The sequence below is a fragment of the Lampetra fluviatilis genome, chromosome 10 (assembly GCF_964198595.1).
Source record: "Lampetra fluviatilis chromosome 10, kcLamFluv1.1, whole genome shotgun sequence".
NCBI classification, from domain to species: Eukaryota; Metazoa; Chordata; class Hyperoartia; order Petromyzontiformes; family Petromyzontidae; genus Lampetra; species Lampetra fluviatilis.
The window spans coordinates 16,036,115-16,054,823 of record NC_136284.1 but is presented as its reverse complement, the minus strand read 5'-3'; the positions used below and the strand labels follow the sequence as shown (position 1 = coordinate 16,054,823).

At 48.0% G+C, this 18,709-nt stretch overlaps 1 protein-coding gene across 1 annotated transcript; it reads left to right on the top strand.

Moving 5' to 3' along the window:
* Positions 1–3,001: 3,001 nt before the first annotated feature.
* On the top strand, positions 3,002–18,095 carry LOC144934641 (mitochondrial glutathione transporter SLC25A40-like). Its single transcript, XM_078860673.1, has 10 exons — positions 3,002–3,268; positions 8,200–8,259; positions 10,777–10,886; positions 11,500–11,567; positions 12,951–13,075; positions 13,540–13,713; positions 14,284–14,393; positions 15,151–15,232; positions 15,825–15,902; positions 16,825–18,095. Exons 1-10 carry the CDS (start codon positions 3,184–3,186, stop codon positions 16,962–16,964), a joined length of 1,032 nt encoding a protein of 343 aa, XP_078716799.1. The 5' UTR covers positions 3,002–3,183; the 3' UTR covers positions 16,965–18,095.
* Positions 18,096–18,709: the final 614 nt, after the last annotated feature.

Genomic DNA, 18,709 nt, shown 5'->3' with positions numbered 1-18,709 from the left:
TACCACCACCACCATACACACCACCACCACCACCCTACACACCATCCCATACCACCACCACCCTACACACCATCCCATACCACCACCACCACCCTAAACACCATGCCGTTCCACCACCACCACCCTACACACCATCCCATACCACCACCACCCTACACACCATCCCATACCACCACCACCACCCTAAACACCATGCCGTTCCACCACCACCACCACCCTACACACTATCCCATACCACCACCACCCTACACACCATCCCATACCACCACCACCCTAAACACCATGCCGTTCCACCACCACCACCCTACACACCATCCCATACCACCACCACCCTACATACCATCCCATACCACCACCACCACCCTAAACACCATGCCGTTCCACCACCACCACCCTACACACCATCCCATACCACCACCACCCTACACACCATCCCAGACCACCACCCTACACACCATCCCACACACCATCCCATACCACCACCCTAAACACCATGCCGTTCCACCACCACCACCCTACACACCATCCCATACCACCACCACCCTACACACCATCCCATACCACCACCACCACCCTAAACACCATGCCGTTCCACCACCACCACCCTACACACCATCCCATACCACCACCACCAACCTACACACCACCACCACCCTACACACCATCCCATACCACCACCACCCTACACACCATCCCATACTACCACCAACCTACACACCACCACCCTACACACCATCCCATACCACCACCACCCTACACACCATCCCATACCACCACCACCCTAAACACCATCCCATACCACCACCCTACACACCATCCCATACCACCACCCTACACACCATCCCATACCACCATCACCATACACACCATCCCATACCACCACCACCACCCTAAACACCATGCCGTTCCACCACCACCACCACCCTACACACCATCCCATACCACCACCACCCTACACACCATCCCATACCACCACCACCACCCTAAACACCATGCCGTTCCACCACCACCACCACCACCCTACACACCATCCCATACCACCACCACCCTACATACCATCCCATACCACCACCACCCTAAACACCATGCCGTTCCACCACCACCACCCTACACACCATCCCATACCACCACCACCCTACACACCATCCCATACCACCACCCTACACACCATCCCATACCACCACCACCCTAAACACCATGCCGTTCCACCACCACCACCCTACACACCATCCCATACCACCACCACCCTACACACCATCCCATACCACCACCACCACCCTAAACACCATGCCGTTCCACCACCACCACCCTACACACCATCCTATACCACCACCACCCTACATACCATCCCATACCACCACCACCACCCTACATACCATCCCATACCACCACCACCCTATACACCATCCCATACCACCACCACCCTACATACCATCCCATACCACCACCACCCTACACACCATCCCATACCACTACTACCTTACACACCATCCCATATCATCACCACGACCCTACACACCATTCCATGACCAACATCCTACACATCAACCGACCCTACGTATCATCCCAAACCATCACCATCACATAATCATTACCATCACTGATTTTTTTCTTTGTTGTTCTTTTAAATAATTACCATCGTACCCTTTCATCATGAAACCCCGAACCATCACCTAACTCTCATCATCGCAACATAAATCCTTACCATCACCATGCACCCTCAACCATCACTACGGCGAACCGCCATCACTTATCCTCAATACTCCTCCTGCTGCCATCATCACCCCGTGGCGGCCCCAAGGAGGTGTGAGAGATGACCCCGCCACCACCCACGCGATCTGCAGGCCCAGCCACATTCCCCTCCCCCACCTCTCCCCTGCCACAGCCGCTGCTGCGATCTGCACGTTGGATCCACTAATTATACTATTCATCATCCCATTGAGGAATGCGTCGTGAATCAAATGCAAACATCAGCTTTTGCTGGGTAACATTAATTCCCTGGCTCCCCGCTGTAAAGCAGTATTCATTGTATGCGTGCCGGCTCCTGTGGTATGAACATCCTCATCAATGTTTCAGTCATGGATCCACTACCAAGCAACGCCTTCCAAAAACATACCGCTCAACGCACAGCACATTGCAGGGCTAGGACACTCGAACAGACGCACGGACTGTAGCGGTACGTGCGGGACTGCGTAGCGAATGATGCTGGTATTGGCAGCGGCAAAGCCTGCGATCGCCGCTGGTTAATGATGCGGGTGTGTTCATCATGAAATAGTGTGCGCCGTCTGCTTCACAGTGGACGTTAAAGACACCGTGATCGGCTCTGCTCCGGACTAATCTTGCCTTGCCACGCAGTTCCGTATTGTTTTCATTGTATTTGAATGTTCAGCACAGCACAGCCGCGTACAGAACCCGAGTTAACAGTTCCACAGATCGACATGCGCTTCAGATGATCCCCAGCAGTGATCCTCCTCGGAAGAGGAGCCAAGAGGATGAATATAAAGGGAGGCGGGGTGCCGAGCGAGGCCGTCACAGAGAAGAGGGAGAGTCAAGAGGGCCCAAGTCCTCCCAGAGGGGTGCCACATTGCACAGCGGCACGCGATGGAGGAGGAGGAGGCGTCGCTCGCTTTCACTCGACGCCCGTCCCACGCGGCTCCCTGAATCCACGTGCGTGACAAGCCAGTGACGTCACTTAACGCCTTGCCAGTGACGTCCCGGCGCCCCAGCAAGTGACATTACGTCACTGACGCCACTCGGCGCCACGGAAAGGGACGTCACTTAGCAATCGTTGCGTCAAAATGACGTTTTGACCTCGGAGCTCGGGCACCGATGATGTCGGCGCTCATTGGCCAATCAGGTGCCGCCGCCGGAGCAGCAGGGCCCCGCCCACGGAAGCCGCGACCGTGCGGAGCGCGTGGCCGCAGTCGCGGCGAGCGGAGCAGAGGGAAGCAGTGGGGAGCAGAGAGTGGGGCACAGAGGGGCGCAGAGTGGGGAGCAGAGTGTGGGGAGCAGAGAGTGGGGAGCAGAGAGTGGGGAGCAGAGAGGAAAGCAGAGAGTGGAGCAGTGGGAAGCAGCGTGGAGAGCAGCAAGGGGAGCAGTGGTGAGTGGGGAGAAGGGAGTGGAGCAGGGAGGGGAGCAGCGTGGGGGATTATCGCGGGAGCGGAGCTGCACGCGGCGCCACGCATGGCGGCCCAGCACAGCAGCGGCATCTCGCCGCTGCAGCAGATGGCGGCGTCCGGCTCGGGCGCGCTGCTCACATCGCTCTTCGGTGAGTCCGGGCCAGGGGTCACGGCGGGGTCACAGCGGGGTCACGGGACACAGCGAGCGGGGTGAGAGAGAAGCGGCTCCAGGTACGAGGAGTCGTCCTGGAATCGAGCGATTGAGAAGTGAATGAGGCAGTGGATGCAGGGCGAGTGCGAGGGGTAGTGAGTGTGTGTTTGAGGCAGTGAGTATGTTAGGGAGGTAGTGAGTGTATGTTTGAGGAGGGGGCACAGGTGCTACATCTATCAGTCATTTCAGTCAGTCAACCTGTGACCGAGCCTTCTTCACTTCACGTGGACTCGAAGTGCACTTGGCCTGGCACAGGCGCCGTTGTGACATCACCGTCACTTAGTGGCGAATGGCGGGTGTTGGTATATTTGAGTTTGCAAGTGGAGTAGCAGTAAGGTAGTAAGTAGTAGTAGTACTGTTGAACGAGAGTGCATCATCTGGAATTGCTGTTTCACCGTGCCCCGTTGCGTAATGATGACGAGTGGCGCTGGGTGGTGAGGGGCCCCGTGGCGTGACGAGCGATCTGTGTGATGGGGGTGGCGGTGGTGACCTCGGAGCGTGTGACCGCCGCCACGGACGGAATGCACACTCACAGCGACTGCGTGAAAACGGCACAAGGAGCGCATTCCGCAGCGTCACCTTGTCACGACACCACGTGCTCGCCCCCCCCCCACGTGCTCAGCCCCCCACCACCGCGTGCTCGGCCCCTGCAGATGGGACTCCTTGAGACACGGGGACTCAACCCGACGGCCTCAGTGGTGCACAGATAACTAAACAAAATCAACACATTCCTCAATAACATCGTGGCCGTATAATGACAGCAATATACTGTATTGGGCGACGTTTCGGTCATCGGCCCTTATTCAGCAAACATCCTCTCCACGCCTCAACCGAATCGCTGCCAAGTTTGAAGCCTGTTGTATCAGAGATGTTAATAATTAAAGCTTTAGCAAAACACATCGGAGTTTACGGAGTGCTTACTCGACAAGGGAGACGTACTCGAGGTCATGTGAATAGAAAGATATGAACTTAAATGGTAAATAATAAGCCACAATTTACACAGCGTCCAGTGCCGTGTCGATAATAGGTGATCCATCATTGACTATATCTCCTTGTGAACCGAAGGAAAGTTGATTGAATGTTTGATATTCGTTTGATATTTGCCTCCGAGAGCACTTGGCCACACAGTTCCAATTGGAAGAAGAAAACAAAGTGCCGCTGGTTTCGCTGTGAATCCCATAAAACAAAAAAATCTGACACTCTCGAGGTAGAGCATGTTAAACATTTGGTTTGTAAGTTATTATTTAAAATAACAATTTCTGCACCAGGAAATCCGGCTCGCTAAAGACAATCAATACATTAACACAACAATAAATACACATACATTACTATATCGTTGTAAAACAGGGGCAATGGTGTGTTTTATCTTTAAGTTGTACATTTAGATATATAACAATGATCAAATACAAAGAAGCATATTTGGTGTAATTTAAAGCCACACGTTACCAGAGGTGTGGACTCGAGTCATGTGACTTGGACTCGAGTCAGACTCGAGTCATGAATTTGATGACTTGCGACTCGACTTGGACTTGCATAACAATGACTTTGTCCCACCTATGAGATGTGGACTCGAGTCATGTGACTTGGACTCGAGTCAGACTCGAGTCATGAATTTGATGACTTGCGACTCGACTTGGACTTGCATAACAATGACTTTGTCCCACCTCTGCACGTTACTATTATAATTCACTCACACTTGATGTTCTTATAATCCACACTAGCCACTATAATCCACATACACTCATTAATCTCATAGTCCACACACTCACAGGCAGTGTTTGGGCAAGGGCTGCCAGTTGGTGCCACCACCCGCCCCGAACTGCCTCTTGGGCCTCCACGTGGTTGGTGGTGGTGTTGTCACGCGTCCAATTATAGATGGCATTGAGAACCAACGTCTCGCTGGCGCGAGCACGCAATGCGGGGGGACAGCATTGCTCGAATCTCGCGAGTGGGTTCGCAGTGCAGTTTCGTCGTCTGCTCATGTGGAGCCGGCCCACCGCACTTTTGCATGATCCGTAAGCCCCCCTCCTCTGCCTTGCTGTCATCTCGCTCGGGGTGGTAAACACCAGGGGCGTGCGCTTGGGGGCTGAGCCCCATTGGACACAATCCCAACCCTTCCCAAAGTCTGCAGCAGACACAGCTTGTGTCACGTCAACCATTTTCGTTTTTCACAGCTTTAACGATTGTAACGTGTGCGAAACCACTTTGTTATATAAAACTGGCCATGAAGCACGAGCCACAGGCAGAATGGTTACCACTTTATGAACATGCCAATAGCAATGCGCTGTGAGGACAGCATCTCTCTGTGCCAGCTGAAGTGAGTGCATATGCAGGGTACACTGGGAGCTCTTTTGCAACCGATCGACTTTGGCAAGTGTCCCGAGCAGACGTGTGGGGGATTGCAGAAACTCCTTTTTCTTGAACACCCCCCATCTGATTCACTCGAGGGCAACCCTCACGCCTGCAGTGCGGGTCAGCCACACTTTATGAAGATCGTAACATTCCACAAGACACATTTCGATGATGGATCTTTTAGTTAAAAATAATATTTTTATTGGGATATTTAGTGATATTTTAAAAATTACTGTGATAACATGTGTGTATGTTGAACTTGTTTCGCACCGTACATGCGAATTGGGGGTACGAGGCGAATAGTATGCCAGAAAGCACCGATTAATTGCTGGAAAACCAGTCCATTAAATGAGGTACAGGTTTCCCACGCTTGAAACTGCAGATGCTTTTAAAATAAAATGGGGACACAAAGCGACATCGCGTAGCATGCTCCACACTGGCACCCAAGCCACGATGCGCCACCAACACCACCGCTGCACGACTGCCTGCCGAGCAGCGCTTGTGCAGTACACACAGCACACACAGCACACGCAGCACACTGAGCACGCACAGAACACACAGCACACACTGAGCACACACAGCACACACTGAGCACGCACAGAACACACAGCACACACTGAGCACGCACAGAACACACAGCACACACTGAGCACGCACAGAACACACAGCACACACTGAGCACGCACAGCACACACAGCACACACTGAGCACGCACAGAACACACAGCACACACTGAGCACGCACAGAACACACAGCACGCACAGAACACACAGCACACACTGAGCACGCACAGAACACACAGCACACACTGAGCACGCACAGCACACACAGCACACACTGAGCACGCACAGAACACACAGCACGCACAGCACACACTGAGCACGCACAGAACACACAGTACACCGTGTTGTCCCACTTCAGACCGCACAACCGCACATGAGTGAATGTAAATCGCGTAGAGCATCGGTTAGCCGCATATAGTACGAAAAATCCTACAAACACGAGGGAGACCTTTACGTTCACGACTCAACCCCTCAGCCTTCACCATCCCACAAACTAATCATTAGCCGTCATTGTTGAGAATCTAATCAACAAAATAAACCAGCAGACAATACGCCTCCTCTACATATGTGCCTTCACACACAATACAAATGTATTGTTTACACATCCCTCTACATATGTGCCTTCACAAACAATACAAATGTATTGTTTACACATCCCTCTACATATGTGCCTTCACATACAATACAAGTGTATTGTTTACACATCCCTCTACATATGTGCCTTCACACACAATACAAATGTATTGTTTACACATCCCTCTACATATGTGCCTTCACACACAATACAAGTGTATTGTTTACACATCCCTATACATATGTGCCTTCACAAACAATACAAATGTATTGTTTAGACATCCCGTCAGCCACATGGCCTTCTGGGCGGGCATTATTCCAGCAGCATTGGTTCCTGTCTGGTGCTCTTGAGATTGGCAGTGACCCCGAGATACAACAATACTAAAGTACGTTACACTTACTGTCCCTTTAGCACATTGTCACTGAACTTCAAAATTAATTACTCGGGGGACTGCGAGTCTCCATGAGCCTTGGACCCTAAAGTTCAAATGGAGACTTAGCGCTTATTCTGTATATGAGCCTCTGGCATTGTCGCTGAGCTATAATCATCTCCAATCCCCTTTACTCCAACAGCGTTATGAGTCTACTTAAGTTTGTGCAATTGTTTGTGCTGGTTTAAATGTGTGTTTATCTTGAATTAGGGCTTTCCCCCATTATATTTTAAGTCTTTACAGACGGACGAGTACACGATCGCTAAGAGCAATTCGGACCGTTAGGGCCCTTGGTTAAAAATGTGTAGCAGAGGGATCTTCCTTTATCTGTATTTTCTATTTTGAAATCGGCGGCACGAGTGTACAGTATGTTGGGAAAGTGCATGCCCAGTGCTGACCACGCCGACGACAGATGTTCTCCCATCAGCGCAGGCCATCACGCCAAACACTACAACGACAACCCACACATTACTCGCTTGGGGATTACACGCAGCAACTTGATCGCCCCTACTGTGAAACTACTGCAGACGTTGTGTGAAACGGCACTTTCATGATAACCTTCGCGATAAGAATGGAATGAATACCAAATGTATGAAGTTATTATTGTTCACATATTTATGAATTAATTAGTAGCTCATCTGCACCTTGCTCACACTTTCGGCCACTAAACCCACCAGCCCCGTCTCCTTCCCTTGCCTGTGCCATTCATCACCCCGATTGTACATCTGTTCCTTTCCCCCAACCAGTGCGGTTATCTGAGTCCACATTAAATGTATATTGAGAACCACATTCACATACTGAACAAATAGCTGAAACATACTGCCTTGGCAATTTACGGGCGTTGATATGTTTTGCTAATAATTGGAAGCAAGTGATGTTCGCCCACACATGAAACCGATCCTGTATGTAGCTGCCACATTTAACCTCGCTCTTTGTGTTTTATTTTGCAGTAACTCCATTGGATGTGGTAAAAATAAGGCTTCAAGCTCAGCAGACTCCGTTTTACAAAGGTAATTGCAGTATAACTCGAGTGTGATGGCGACTATATACGCAGCAATCAATGTTTGTGGTGTTTGCCAAAGGTCAAGCTTTCACCTTTGATTGAGCATCCCTTTCATATTGCGTTCTTCATGTCTCGCGTTGCCATGTGCGTGTGCGATGGTTTCGGCACGTGTGTCTATGGATGCAATGCTGCAGTGGTGCCACAGCGGTTAGCACTCTGCACTACCCCAGAGTTCGATGCCAGGTGATGGATAACATCAGTGGCATGTGGTATCTGAAACCTTTCCTGGGTCTCCTCTAAGTGGATTCAGTCTTAAATGAATACCTGCTGCAGTGTGTAAACATCAGGACCGAAGAGACACAGGCAGCCTGGTGTTTTGCTGGCCACAGCAGTCCATTGTGCACCGTGCCAGCCTTAATTGGTGCTCACCGACACTACTTGCCCAGCAGTCGGTGTGGCGCTATGGGGGGGGATGTATTTGTGTAGAACGAGCTACCAGTCATCGTTCACTTGGAGTAACATGATTCACATCTCATCATGATGACTTGCAACTGAGGGGGATGTGTGCTATAAAATATATGCGCCAATCATTGTTTATTTTCTGGATTAGGGATATTTTCGAGTACCACAGCTTCCTCCAAGCTTCATTGGTGTCTCACAGTGAACAGTTTTGTTTTTGTGCAGATGGAAATGTGGAAAGATGATATGTTGAAGTGGTATAATGGGGAGTGGTTGCTCATCCAACGCCTCACACCAAGCATTGCTCTCTTTCGTGGACCTCTAAATACGAATCCCTTGACCTCTTGCAGCCCCCCCACGCCTATTACTGTGGATGCTTGGTCTTCCACAGCCCCCCTGATTGTTACCACATCCTCACGAGGTTTGTGGAGCCCTGCTTGAGAACACCCGGTGAAAAAGATCCCAGGGCGTCATTGGCAATTGCAGTTGAATGTAGTTTGCTGTATGAATTTGTGTGAATTGCCAATCAACCTCCTGTTCGCTGCCTTCATGCTCCGCTTGCTGGCTACAATGTCTTCAGTCATTGTCAAAATGGTATGGAAGTTGTAATGGCCAGATTTTTGAGATGCACAATTGATAAATGCTGCCTTATGAAATGGTTGTTGTCTCTGTATTCCATTAGGCATCCAGACCTTCAAAGGCCCTTGTTACTAATATTGATTCAGAGCCACAAGTGGCATATTTGTGCTACTTGAGCTATTACATTCAATACAAATCTTGTTTATATTGGCCTATCAAGAGCAGCTATTGGATATTCAGGAGTGAGTGATTTTTGCCATTCAATTGCTTTGTCTGAGAGTTGGTAACATTTTGACCCTGACAATGGCACACAATGGCCTACTCTTGCGAATGACGTCATATGGTCTTTTATGGCCACTGTGAAGTTGATGGTGCGTATTGTTATAATTATTGCTCCTGCAGCAATAACCTGGACGGCCGCTGGATTTGAATCCTGAACCTCCGCAACAAGTGGTGAACGTGCTAGTAGTAGGCCATATCACAGCCCTGCAAAAGTTTATTAATCAATAAATGCTATTGGGGGATATTTGAATTGTCCGCATTGTGGATTGGAGAGATAGTTTGATATTACACATTTCGCATCATCTTCCCAGCGACGATGCGTATGAGAGAGAGCGGCGAGTGAGCCCCAGTGCTTGGGTGCCGTCGCCTGATGGAGGGCGATGTCCGTTGTTGTCAATGCAGGGTGCACTGTGCCGCATGTACGGCGTGTGCGCTGTGGAGGGGTCGGCCTCATAGTGGAGTGCGGGATCCTCTCGTTGCAGTGCAGACACTTCCCTGCGACCGCGAGGACGTCTGTTTGTCATTGATTGTCTCAGGCCCGCATTCGTAGTCACGGCTCGGCTCGGGCTTGGCTCCGGCTCAAAGGCTTGCTTACTTGAGCCGACTGAGTGTAGTCCCAGCCATGCTCAAGATTTCAATGAGCTGAGCCTGAAGCAACTGAGCAGCTCAAGCCAGAGCTAAGCCCTGACTTAAAATATGGCCCTTATTGGTGGATCCTCTGGGCTGCATGGATAGCCGAAATAATCGCGTATCAGCAGACCCACTGAGAGGATGGCACCTACACGTATAATTAAACTACATAGTGTGCTTGTGTTAGGTTGGAGAATTGTAGGTTTGTACAGTATGATTTTATTCATAATAGATTTATATTTGAGTTACGGCCCAATGATCTGGCCAAATTTATTTTAAAAGATCATCCACCACCTGTAATTTCCGAACAAATGTCCCGTAATTGTGACATGTACAAGCAATTAACGTGCCGAGTATCATTGCTTCACCTCACTTGCCACTTGCCAGTGAGGTGAAGAACAATTCTCAAGTATAGCAATTAGATACAGGAATACAATCCAGGAAGACAGAATCACCTTTGTCACCTAACCCAGCTTCTCAAAATATTCGCTGCAAAAACCAACGTGTTAAGTGAAATATTGATGTTGTGGCCATAGTTGAAAGTTTTGCCTGCCTGTTTCATGTTGTTTTGCAGGCAAGTGTTTTGTTTATTGCAACGGGCTGATGGATCATCTTTGTGTCTGCATGAATGGCAACTCCAAGGCCTGGTACAAACCAGCACCAGGATACGTCAATGGCACACTGGTGAGGAGGGGCTGTGTAGGACTTGCATGCTAACTAGTACCACTTGTTAACTCCTCTGGATGGACTGGCGTATCTGGTTTTACCATTCATTACCATTGGTGTAGATAGACCAAAGTATAATGGCATGGCCGTGACCGGCTGCGAGGGTTCCCGTTCGGCCACACAGTAATTGGAGACTGCTGACACAGAATCACGACTGTTGTAGCCTAGCGTGTGCACTGTTGTGTGCCCCCCACACACATGCGAGTTGTTGCATGACTGTCTGCACACGTACTCTATATACACCTGCGGCCGCTCATTGTGTCAGCTTGTGTGCATGTAGTTTTTAAATATTATTTATGTGACTGGCAGGAAGCGTGAAGTGCTGAGGGAGCGTGACTTTGTGGCGTGAATTTCCCTACATCGCATAATCCCATACATAGCATGCCTTTCACAAGACGGGAGAGCAACCTTTATCAGGAGGGGAACACACTAAATGCAACATCTAATTGGGAAGAGTCGTCGCAGCCTAATTGTTGTGAATGGTTTTCTGCAGCTGTTAAGAATGGTAACATTTGTGAAGCTGTCGGGGCACTGAAAGCCGAATTGTCGTGAACCAACCCCTGTGTTGCAGGATGCTTTTGTCCAGATCATTCGTCATGAGGGGGTGGCGTCGTTATGGAGCGGCCTGCAGCCCACTCTGTGAGTTATCCCTCTCTCTTCTATATCCATCAGATAAGTTGACCAGAATGTTGCCAGAATGACGATTGTGATGTAGAGCTAAAAAAAAAGAGGATCATTTTATATTGCGATCATGATTTGCTGTCGATTTCTTATTTTGCATATTTGTTATTGTTTATTATTGATACATTTTTACTGTGACTTGTCAGACCGGTGTTATTTTTTGTTGATGAACCCCGATTTAAGAGCTTCTTGGCTCAGGGTAATTAGAAATAAACAACTATAATGACGATTGTGTTATTTTTAAAAGTACAAATGTTGGCATTGATTTATGCTCACTACTTAACTTTTTTAAAGACCGAATTGAAATTTAAAAGACCTTGCATCGACATTGTTTTATGAGCTTGCGTTGCTTGTCGGACATGTTGTAATAGCACAAGGTTAATGGAATTGATGTCTCCAATCCGAACATATAGTCTCGTGGCATGGGGAGACATCATTGAATTGAGAAGTAATGGCAGAAAAAGGCTGTCAGAAGTGGCTTCTTCGAAATATAAATCTTGTTCACTATATTTATACAAGCATGTTTTAAGGTTCCTAAAAGGATGAGGGGTAATAGAATACAGTCCCTAATGACAGCACATAATGTGAACAAGTTTACTGCTTTTGCACTGAACAGGCCCACGGTGTTGAAGGAATGTCGTTTGCCAATACCATTTGAGGATCCGGCATCATTTATTTAATAGGCTTGGCTGTGGATGAGACTCAATACCGGTGCAGGGTTTGTCTGCTCAAGCAAATGCTGCGGAAAAATATTGGCTCAGATGATGCACCTTAGGCAGATGTACTAAAACTGATTACACAAGCAGTGCAGTGGCGAAGTTACATAACAGAATTAGACACAAGTCTGTTTCTGCTCAATCTGTCTACGATGCCAGCATGCTGCTGTGATCGCACTGAATATTCACCACTGTCACTACAGACTTCTGAGGCGTGCACGAGCATGGTGACTGTGATCCGAATTTGCCCCAAGACAGGCTTGGTAGTATAACGTCTTCACAGGTTTAACACCGCAAGCTGGGAACAAGCAATAGCAGCACACGCGTGCTTCGCAGTGTCTGCATAGAAAGTATGGATTAAATATGCTTAGTCGGAACAAATCTATTTTATGCTTCTGCCCTTTCAAGTAATTGACTTCAGGAGTTTCATTCAGATGAAGACAACCTCAAATAGGTGAATGCGTTGGAGCGCTATCGTTCAATGCATTACTACTGCTATTTGTATTGCAGTGCAAATATTTTACAATGCACGTGTTATCTGCTTGCGTTGATATTCAAAGTAATAGATGTGTTGGGCGTTTTGACTTGAATGCGGTTGTTTTTGTGTCATATTTTCCCCCCCCAGGGTTATGGCCGTTCCAGCAACAGTGATTTATTTCACGAGCTATGACCTCCTGAGGGATTCCCTTGCGCGACACTTCGACTCCCAGCATCCGTCCATCCCTTTCGTTGCAGGAGCCGTGGCCAGACGTGTGTTACACTTTCACAAACCGGCGATGTCAGGCAACACGCCCCGTTTCGATTGCTTGTTTAAATGGACAGGCCGGGTTTGTGGCATATTGCTTTAATCTGGTGTGTTTTGGAGGCAAGGCTTAGTGGATCATGCGGACTCATGGATTTTCCAAACCTGCGGATCTGGATACTTGCCAGAAGATGGTAGTACAGAAAATTGGATTTTTAACCTGTATGTGCAGACAACAACATTGTAAAAATCTGCCCTGATAGCCTCTCGCATATGGAGGTTTCCAGGCACTCTTAGTTTCCTTCCACAGAGAAAATTCTGTTTACAGACAACTTGCTAAAACACCCCGATTTAGGACTTTCCTGAAAATTAGTCTTGAGACTCGGCGAGCCTTTCTTGGATAAATTAATTACATCATTGTCATCTTGAGTGTCACGGCTAGGTTTGATCGAGGTTGGTTTGTGTTTCACAGTCGGCGCCGTCACGGTCATCAGCCCCCTTGAGCTGATCCGCACCAAGATGCAGTCGCGACAGCTGACGTACAAGGAACTGTCTGAGTGCGTGAGGCACTCGCTGGCCCAAGACGGCTGGCGCTCGCTGTGGCGAGGCTGGGGGCCCACCGTCCTCAGGGATGTTCCTTTCTCAGGTGGGCGACTTTAATGGGCACTGAACACGGGCACAACACGTCAACGTTGTAGGGAACGATACGATGGGAGGGAATTTCAAAGTGGAACAGGGCGAGGGAAGAAGCATAAATAGAAGTGTTGTAACCTGCAGTGTGGTGGTTGAACACAGTGTGGATGAGGTAAAATAAAGAAAACACTGTAATTACATAGAAATGTTTATCACATGAGAAGTTTGGCGTTTGACTGCTGATATTTTGACTGTTATGACGTTTATGATGTTTGTTACTATCACTGTGTGGACAGCTCATAAGTAGTAGAGGCCATGTCTGGCAAGAAGGGTCCTTGCTTATAAACATTGGCAGTTTCGCCAGCCTGACTGCTGATGAGACATTGAATGCCAAAACTGGTCCAGAGTTTGCTTGTGTTGAGCCAATGCTTCTACAATTATGCACCCTCAGAAGGCTTTGTGGCCAATGGGATGTGCAATTTTATTATTTGTGTGGACGAACAAACATGCGAAGGGAGGCATATTGTCTACGTATTGATCGTGTTATACTTTTTGGACGTGTGGTTCTGTATTGTATCGGCAGGGCTCTACTGGCTGAACTACGAACTCATAAAGAACGGTTTGATGGGCTCGGCCGGAGTGAACCAGGCAACGTTCCTCATTAATTTCACATCCGGCGCCGTCTCAGGCACCGTAAGCATTTCCACTGCCCGGCACGCCGAGCGCGCCCCTGACAGCGCACGCACACCGCAGCAACGTGCATCCTCGCGGCCTGCACCACTCTCACGCGAGAGACGTGAAGCCAGTCGGAGCAGCAACCTCAATGCAATCGTGTCACGCGCCACAGTTCCTGCTGCTGCTGCTGCTGCTGCTGCGTTGAGCATAGGCTGAAATAATGCAGCATGCGCAGTAGCTAATTGGCTAAAATATTTGTGTATCATTAAGACCCTCCACCACCCGACACAGCTAAGAATTATTAATGTGTCACGTTTATAAGCATTTAACATGCTAATTAACAATTATTAAATGCTTGTGCACGTGGCAATTTAATTTGTTTGGCTGTGTCGGGTGATTTAGGCTCTTAACTACAGAAATTTTACCAGATAATTACTTGGCCTAACCCAACAATCAATTAGAATGAAGCCGCAAGGGTTTAGCAATGCCATTGAGGTTATGGCTGCTGGTTTTGTGTGATTTGACCAAAATCCGAGTGAGCGGTTTTGTAAAAGTGTTGAAACATCATCCGTATCCACAAAATGGTGCCAGTCCAACTCAGCGCTGCTCCACAGACAGATGCTCCAAATTAAACTTGCATCTTACGAGGTGTTCACATGCACGTGCATTTCAGCCGCGAGTGGTGTGTTTGTCTGACCGCAGGAATTGTCATGGAGAGGAAGCCGGGTAACAGTGATGGTGTTTTTACAGTGTGAGTGCTCTTCTGCTGTTGCAGTTCGCAGGAATCGCCACGTTGCCCTTTGACGTTGTAAAAACGCGCAGGCAGATCGAGCTTGGAGAGATGGAGATTACACAAGGTTTGTTTTGCACCTCTGCCTGATGAGATGCATCACGTTTGGTACCGGAATGTGGTTTGATCCACGTTTCAATATTGAACTCTTCGGTGTTGTAACGCAAAGCCCAACACAGGCATTTGCTGCAGACCAGACATGTACTCAGTGCATGCCTATCTTTACTTCCATTTAAGGTACAGAATACATTTTAAAACTGATGTGTTTATGGAGGAATGTACAGCATATGGGAAATTGTATTGAGAGCGCGAGCACCAAGACTGCTACACGTTGGTGCTTCTGATTGACGGTTGAGATGTTTCACCAGCCCCCAGCCTCTCTTTACTACTCGCATAACAGGCAGATCTGCACTGGACCATCCTCCACTTTGTCAAAATTGCGCACGCAGATTAAGCTCAGCTGTAACTCAAAAGCGAGATACAGTTGCCATGTGGTCACAGTAGTCTTAACCAGCGGATTACCTCTGGGTATTTATGTTGTAAGTGTTCTACTATTGTCCATTTTTGGGGCGGTGACATGGCCTAGCAGTAGTCTAGGCGTTTTTAATTATTAGAAGAACCATCCGTTGACGTTTCAATCTAAACTTTGTACATTGCAGGGGCATTTCGTGACATCTCAACCTGGACAGCGATGAAGAGGATTTACTGGGAGTCCGGCTTGAGAGGGCTGTTTGCTGGTACGTGTGCATCCGATGTCATTGCGTGCGCGTGCTGATTTGTGCGTGTGTGTGCTCCTGCTAGCCTGTGGGGGTAGTCGTGTGCACGGTTTCGGCGGCGGCGCAGCGTGGTTCATGTGGGGCCCCCACTGTCTAGTTTCCCCCCTTGTCGTAGCGCGGCACCTGGGCCCCTCCGGCCGGCGGAGCCCTGTACGGTGACACGGCCTGCACACTGGACGACAGTAGCTTGGAACAAAACAAGATAAAGGCAATTTAAGTAGAATATCCAACTAACCACCAAATTTAGAATGCCAGCTAAAATACACCACAGCATAATATGCAATATAATTGCAAAAGTAGTTCAAAGGATAGAGATGAAAGGATAATCTGTAAATGTGGCATAATAGTGATGAAGGATGGAGGAGCCCAAGTGGAGAATAAAAAAAACGAGATCTGAGTTTCTTAGACAAATCCCAGATTGGCATATGTCTTGGCAAATTCAATAGTCAATGTATATTCTAGCTTTCATTATTATCCTCTGGCTGCTCTTAAGGAGCAGAATTTCAACATCTGGTACCATTTCACAATACCCATTCAGTGCTATTGAAAATCCAGAAAAGTTTTTTGCCAAACCCAGTCAAGTGAACGTACATTGTGCGTATGTTCCACACGTGCTTCAGCATGCATTGTTATGTTTTATTTCATCACTCCATTCCCTAGGTTCACATCCTTTCGGATGCATTCCATCTCTTTATATTGCACTTATATGGAAATAATTATACGAATGTGTGTTTTATTAAGTGGTAATGTCGTCATTTTATTAGTGTTGTTTTCATGCCGGCATGAGTTTTCCTGCGTCGTTCCCATTGTATTTGCTGATACTGGATGGAGAGTGCCGAGGTTTGTTTTATGGGAACGCATCGAGTTGGCATTTCCCCTGCAGGCTTCTTGCCACGCGTTATCAAGGTGGCACCGGCGTGTGCCATCATGATCAGCACTTATGAGTTTGGAAAGAGCTTCTTCCGCAAGCTGAACCAGCAGAGGGAGCTGGAGTCGGCGCTGGCGCTGCACAGTAACGAGTGAGTTCTCCGCGTGGAGTCGGTGGCCTCCCCCCACGAAGACCCGTGCCGCATGGCCGCGACTCAGTGGAGCTGGCACGTGCAACCAGGCGGAGCGAGCGAAGCGCTGGTGACTACAGACACACAGCAGACTGAACGCGTGGGGTGCAGAAGTGAGGAGAAACTCGTGGCCCCTCCACACTCATCATTGTTGAAAGTGTCCTTGCAAGACCCCTGCCAACCTTGCTTTGTTACTTCAATTACCATCTGGGCCAACATGTGAAAGTGTTCGAACAGTGCATCATAGAGAGGTCGTGTACAATTTTGGTGTACCAAACGTTCGATACAGCTGCACAAACGGAAGGACCTGCGTCATTCACCAGTCATTCCCTGGAGAAGCGCCTTTCAGATGCTTGTCCTCTATTCCACTCATGAACTCCCCACTGTTGTCAGGTTCACATAATTCCCATAGATAGCACAATTGTTTGTTCAGTTATGGTAATTTTTTTGAATGCTACCAATGAGTATGTATGAATGCTCATGGGCCATTAAGTAGGCTGACCATGCACTTAGAATTAAAAAAACGGGACTTCTGAGTCGTGCATAATTTTGCTCACCACCGTGATCCCTAGGATTCCCCCCCCAAGTTAAGTACACAATCGTATTTGTGTTAGTCGGCTGCGTGGGGCGCTGGTGAAGCACACCTGTGATGTCGCCACCCTGCACGAGTGCGTCCTGCGAGGTGGCAGCTACGCTTGTGCTGCAGGCCGTGGCACTTATTTGAATGGTGACTGTAGAGTGTAGAACGTGGATTCCATTGAGTTCTAATCGTGATGTTAACACAGACATGTGACGTTCAGACATCTATTACAATCGTGCACACTAATTTAAATAGAATACATTTTGAGGAAACCAGTGACATAACTTTTGCCAAATTCGTTGGCTAGCTGAGAATATCGAATATTAAAATTCTGGTTTTAATGCTCGTGATGAAAAAAGCTCCTTATTTTTACCTATCCTGTTATTTATTGTGCGTGATCAGTGAAATAGCAATAATAATTTAAGATCATTGAATGAATGCAGTTTAGCTTAATGACAGTGATTTTCGGATGTTTGACAATGTGCATATTTCATGCCAAGATTAAAACAAACCCCACTTGTTCTTGTGTGTGGAATGAATGCTTATTTAAAATGCCCACATTTGTCCTGCGTTCATCATTGCTTTCTCACTCCTGTTGTAATAATTGCATTTTTTTACTTCAAGCTTTCGTGACTGCAGGAATTCATATTCTTTGGGTCTTTCGGTAAAGTCACATAGATAGGTTCACAGATAGGTTCAAATAACCTATCTACGTGACTTTACCGAAAGACCCAAAGAATAGAAATTGCATTTAAGCACCTGAATGCAACGGCTTCTCAGGGCACTGCTTATAATGCGGTTGGCCAACAAAAGAGGCAAGTAGAAATACGATTTTAAAAAATATATCTTGACAACCTTACACATGTAAAACACTACGGGGCAGTGAGCCCAAGTCATTTGTCTGCTAAATTGAATACAATAGCGGAGAATTAACAATTTGACCATGACACCATGCATACGCAAATCAAGTGATGTGCAAGAAGTTCACTTAACAATTTTATTTATTTGTTGGAGGGATGGAACTGCAATAAAGACACTGTGTGTACATCGGATAACCAGTGAATGGGCAGAGATGAAAATGACGCAAGAGGTGGATGAGAGCAGGTTGGAGCACTTGTGGAAAACTACGA

Bases quoted from the DNA above. Each gene is read 5' to 3' on its own strand.
- LOC144934641 (XM_078860673.1), top strand. From the start codon at position 3,184: ATGGCGGCCCAGCACAGCAGCGGCATCTCGCCGCTGCAGCAGATGGCG. The intron at 11,568-12,950 runs GTGAGTTATCCC...TTCCCCCCCCAG, and splicing joins AGCGGCCTGCAGCCCACTCT to GGTTATGGCCGTTCCAGCAA. The intron at 14,394-15,150 runs GTAAGCATTTCC...CTGCTGTTGCAG, and splicing joins CCGGCGCCGTCTCAGGCACC to TTCGCAGGAATCGCCACGTT.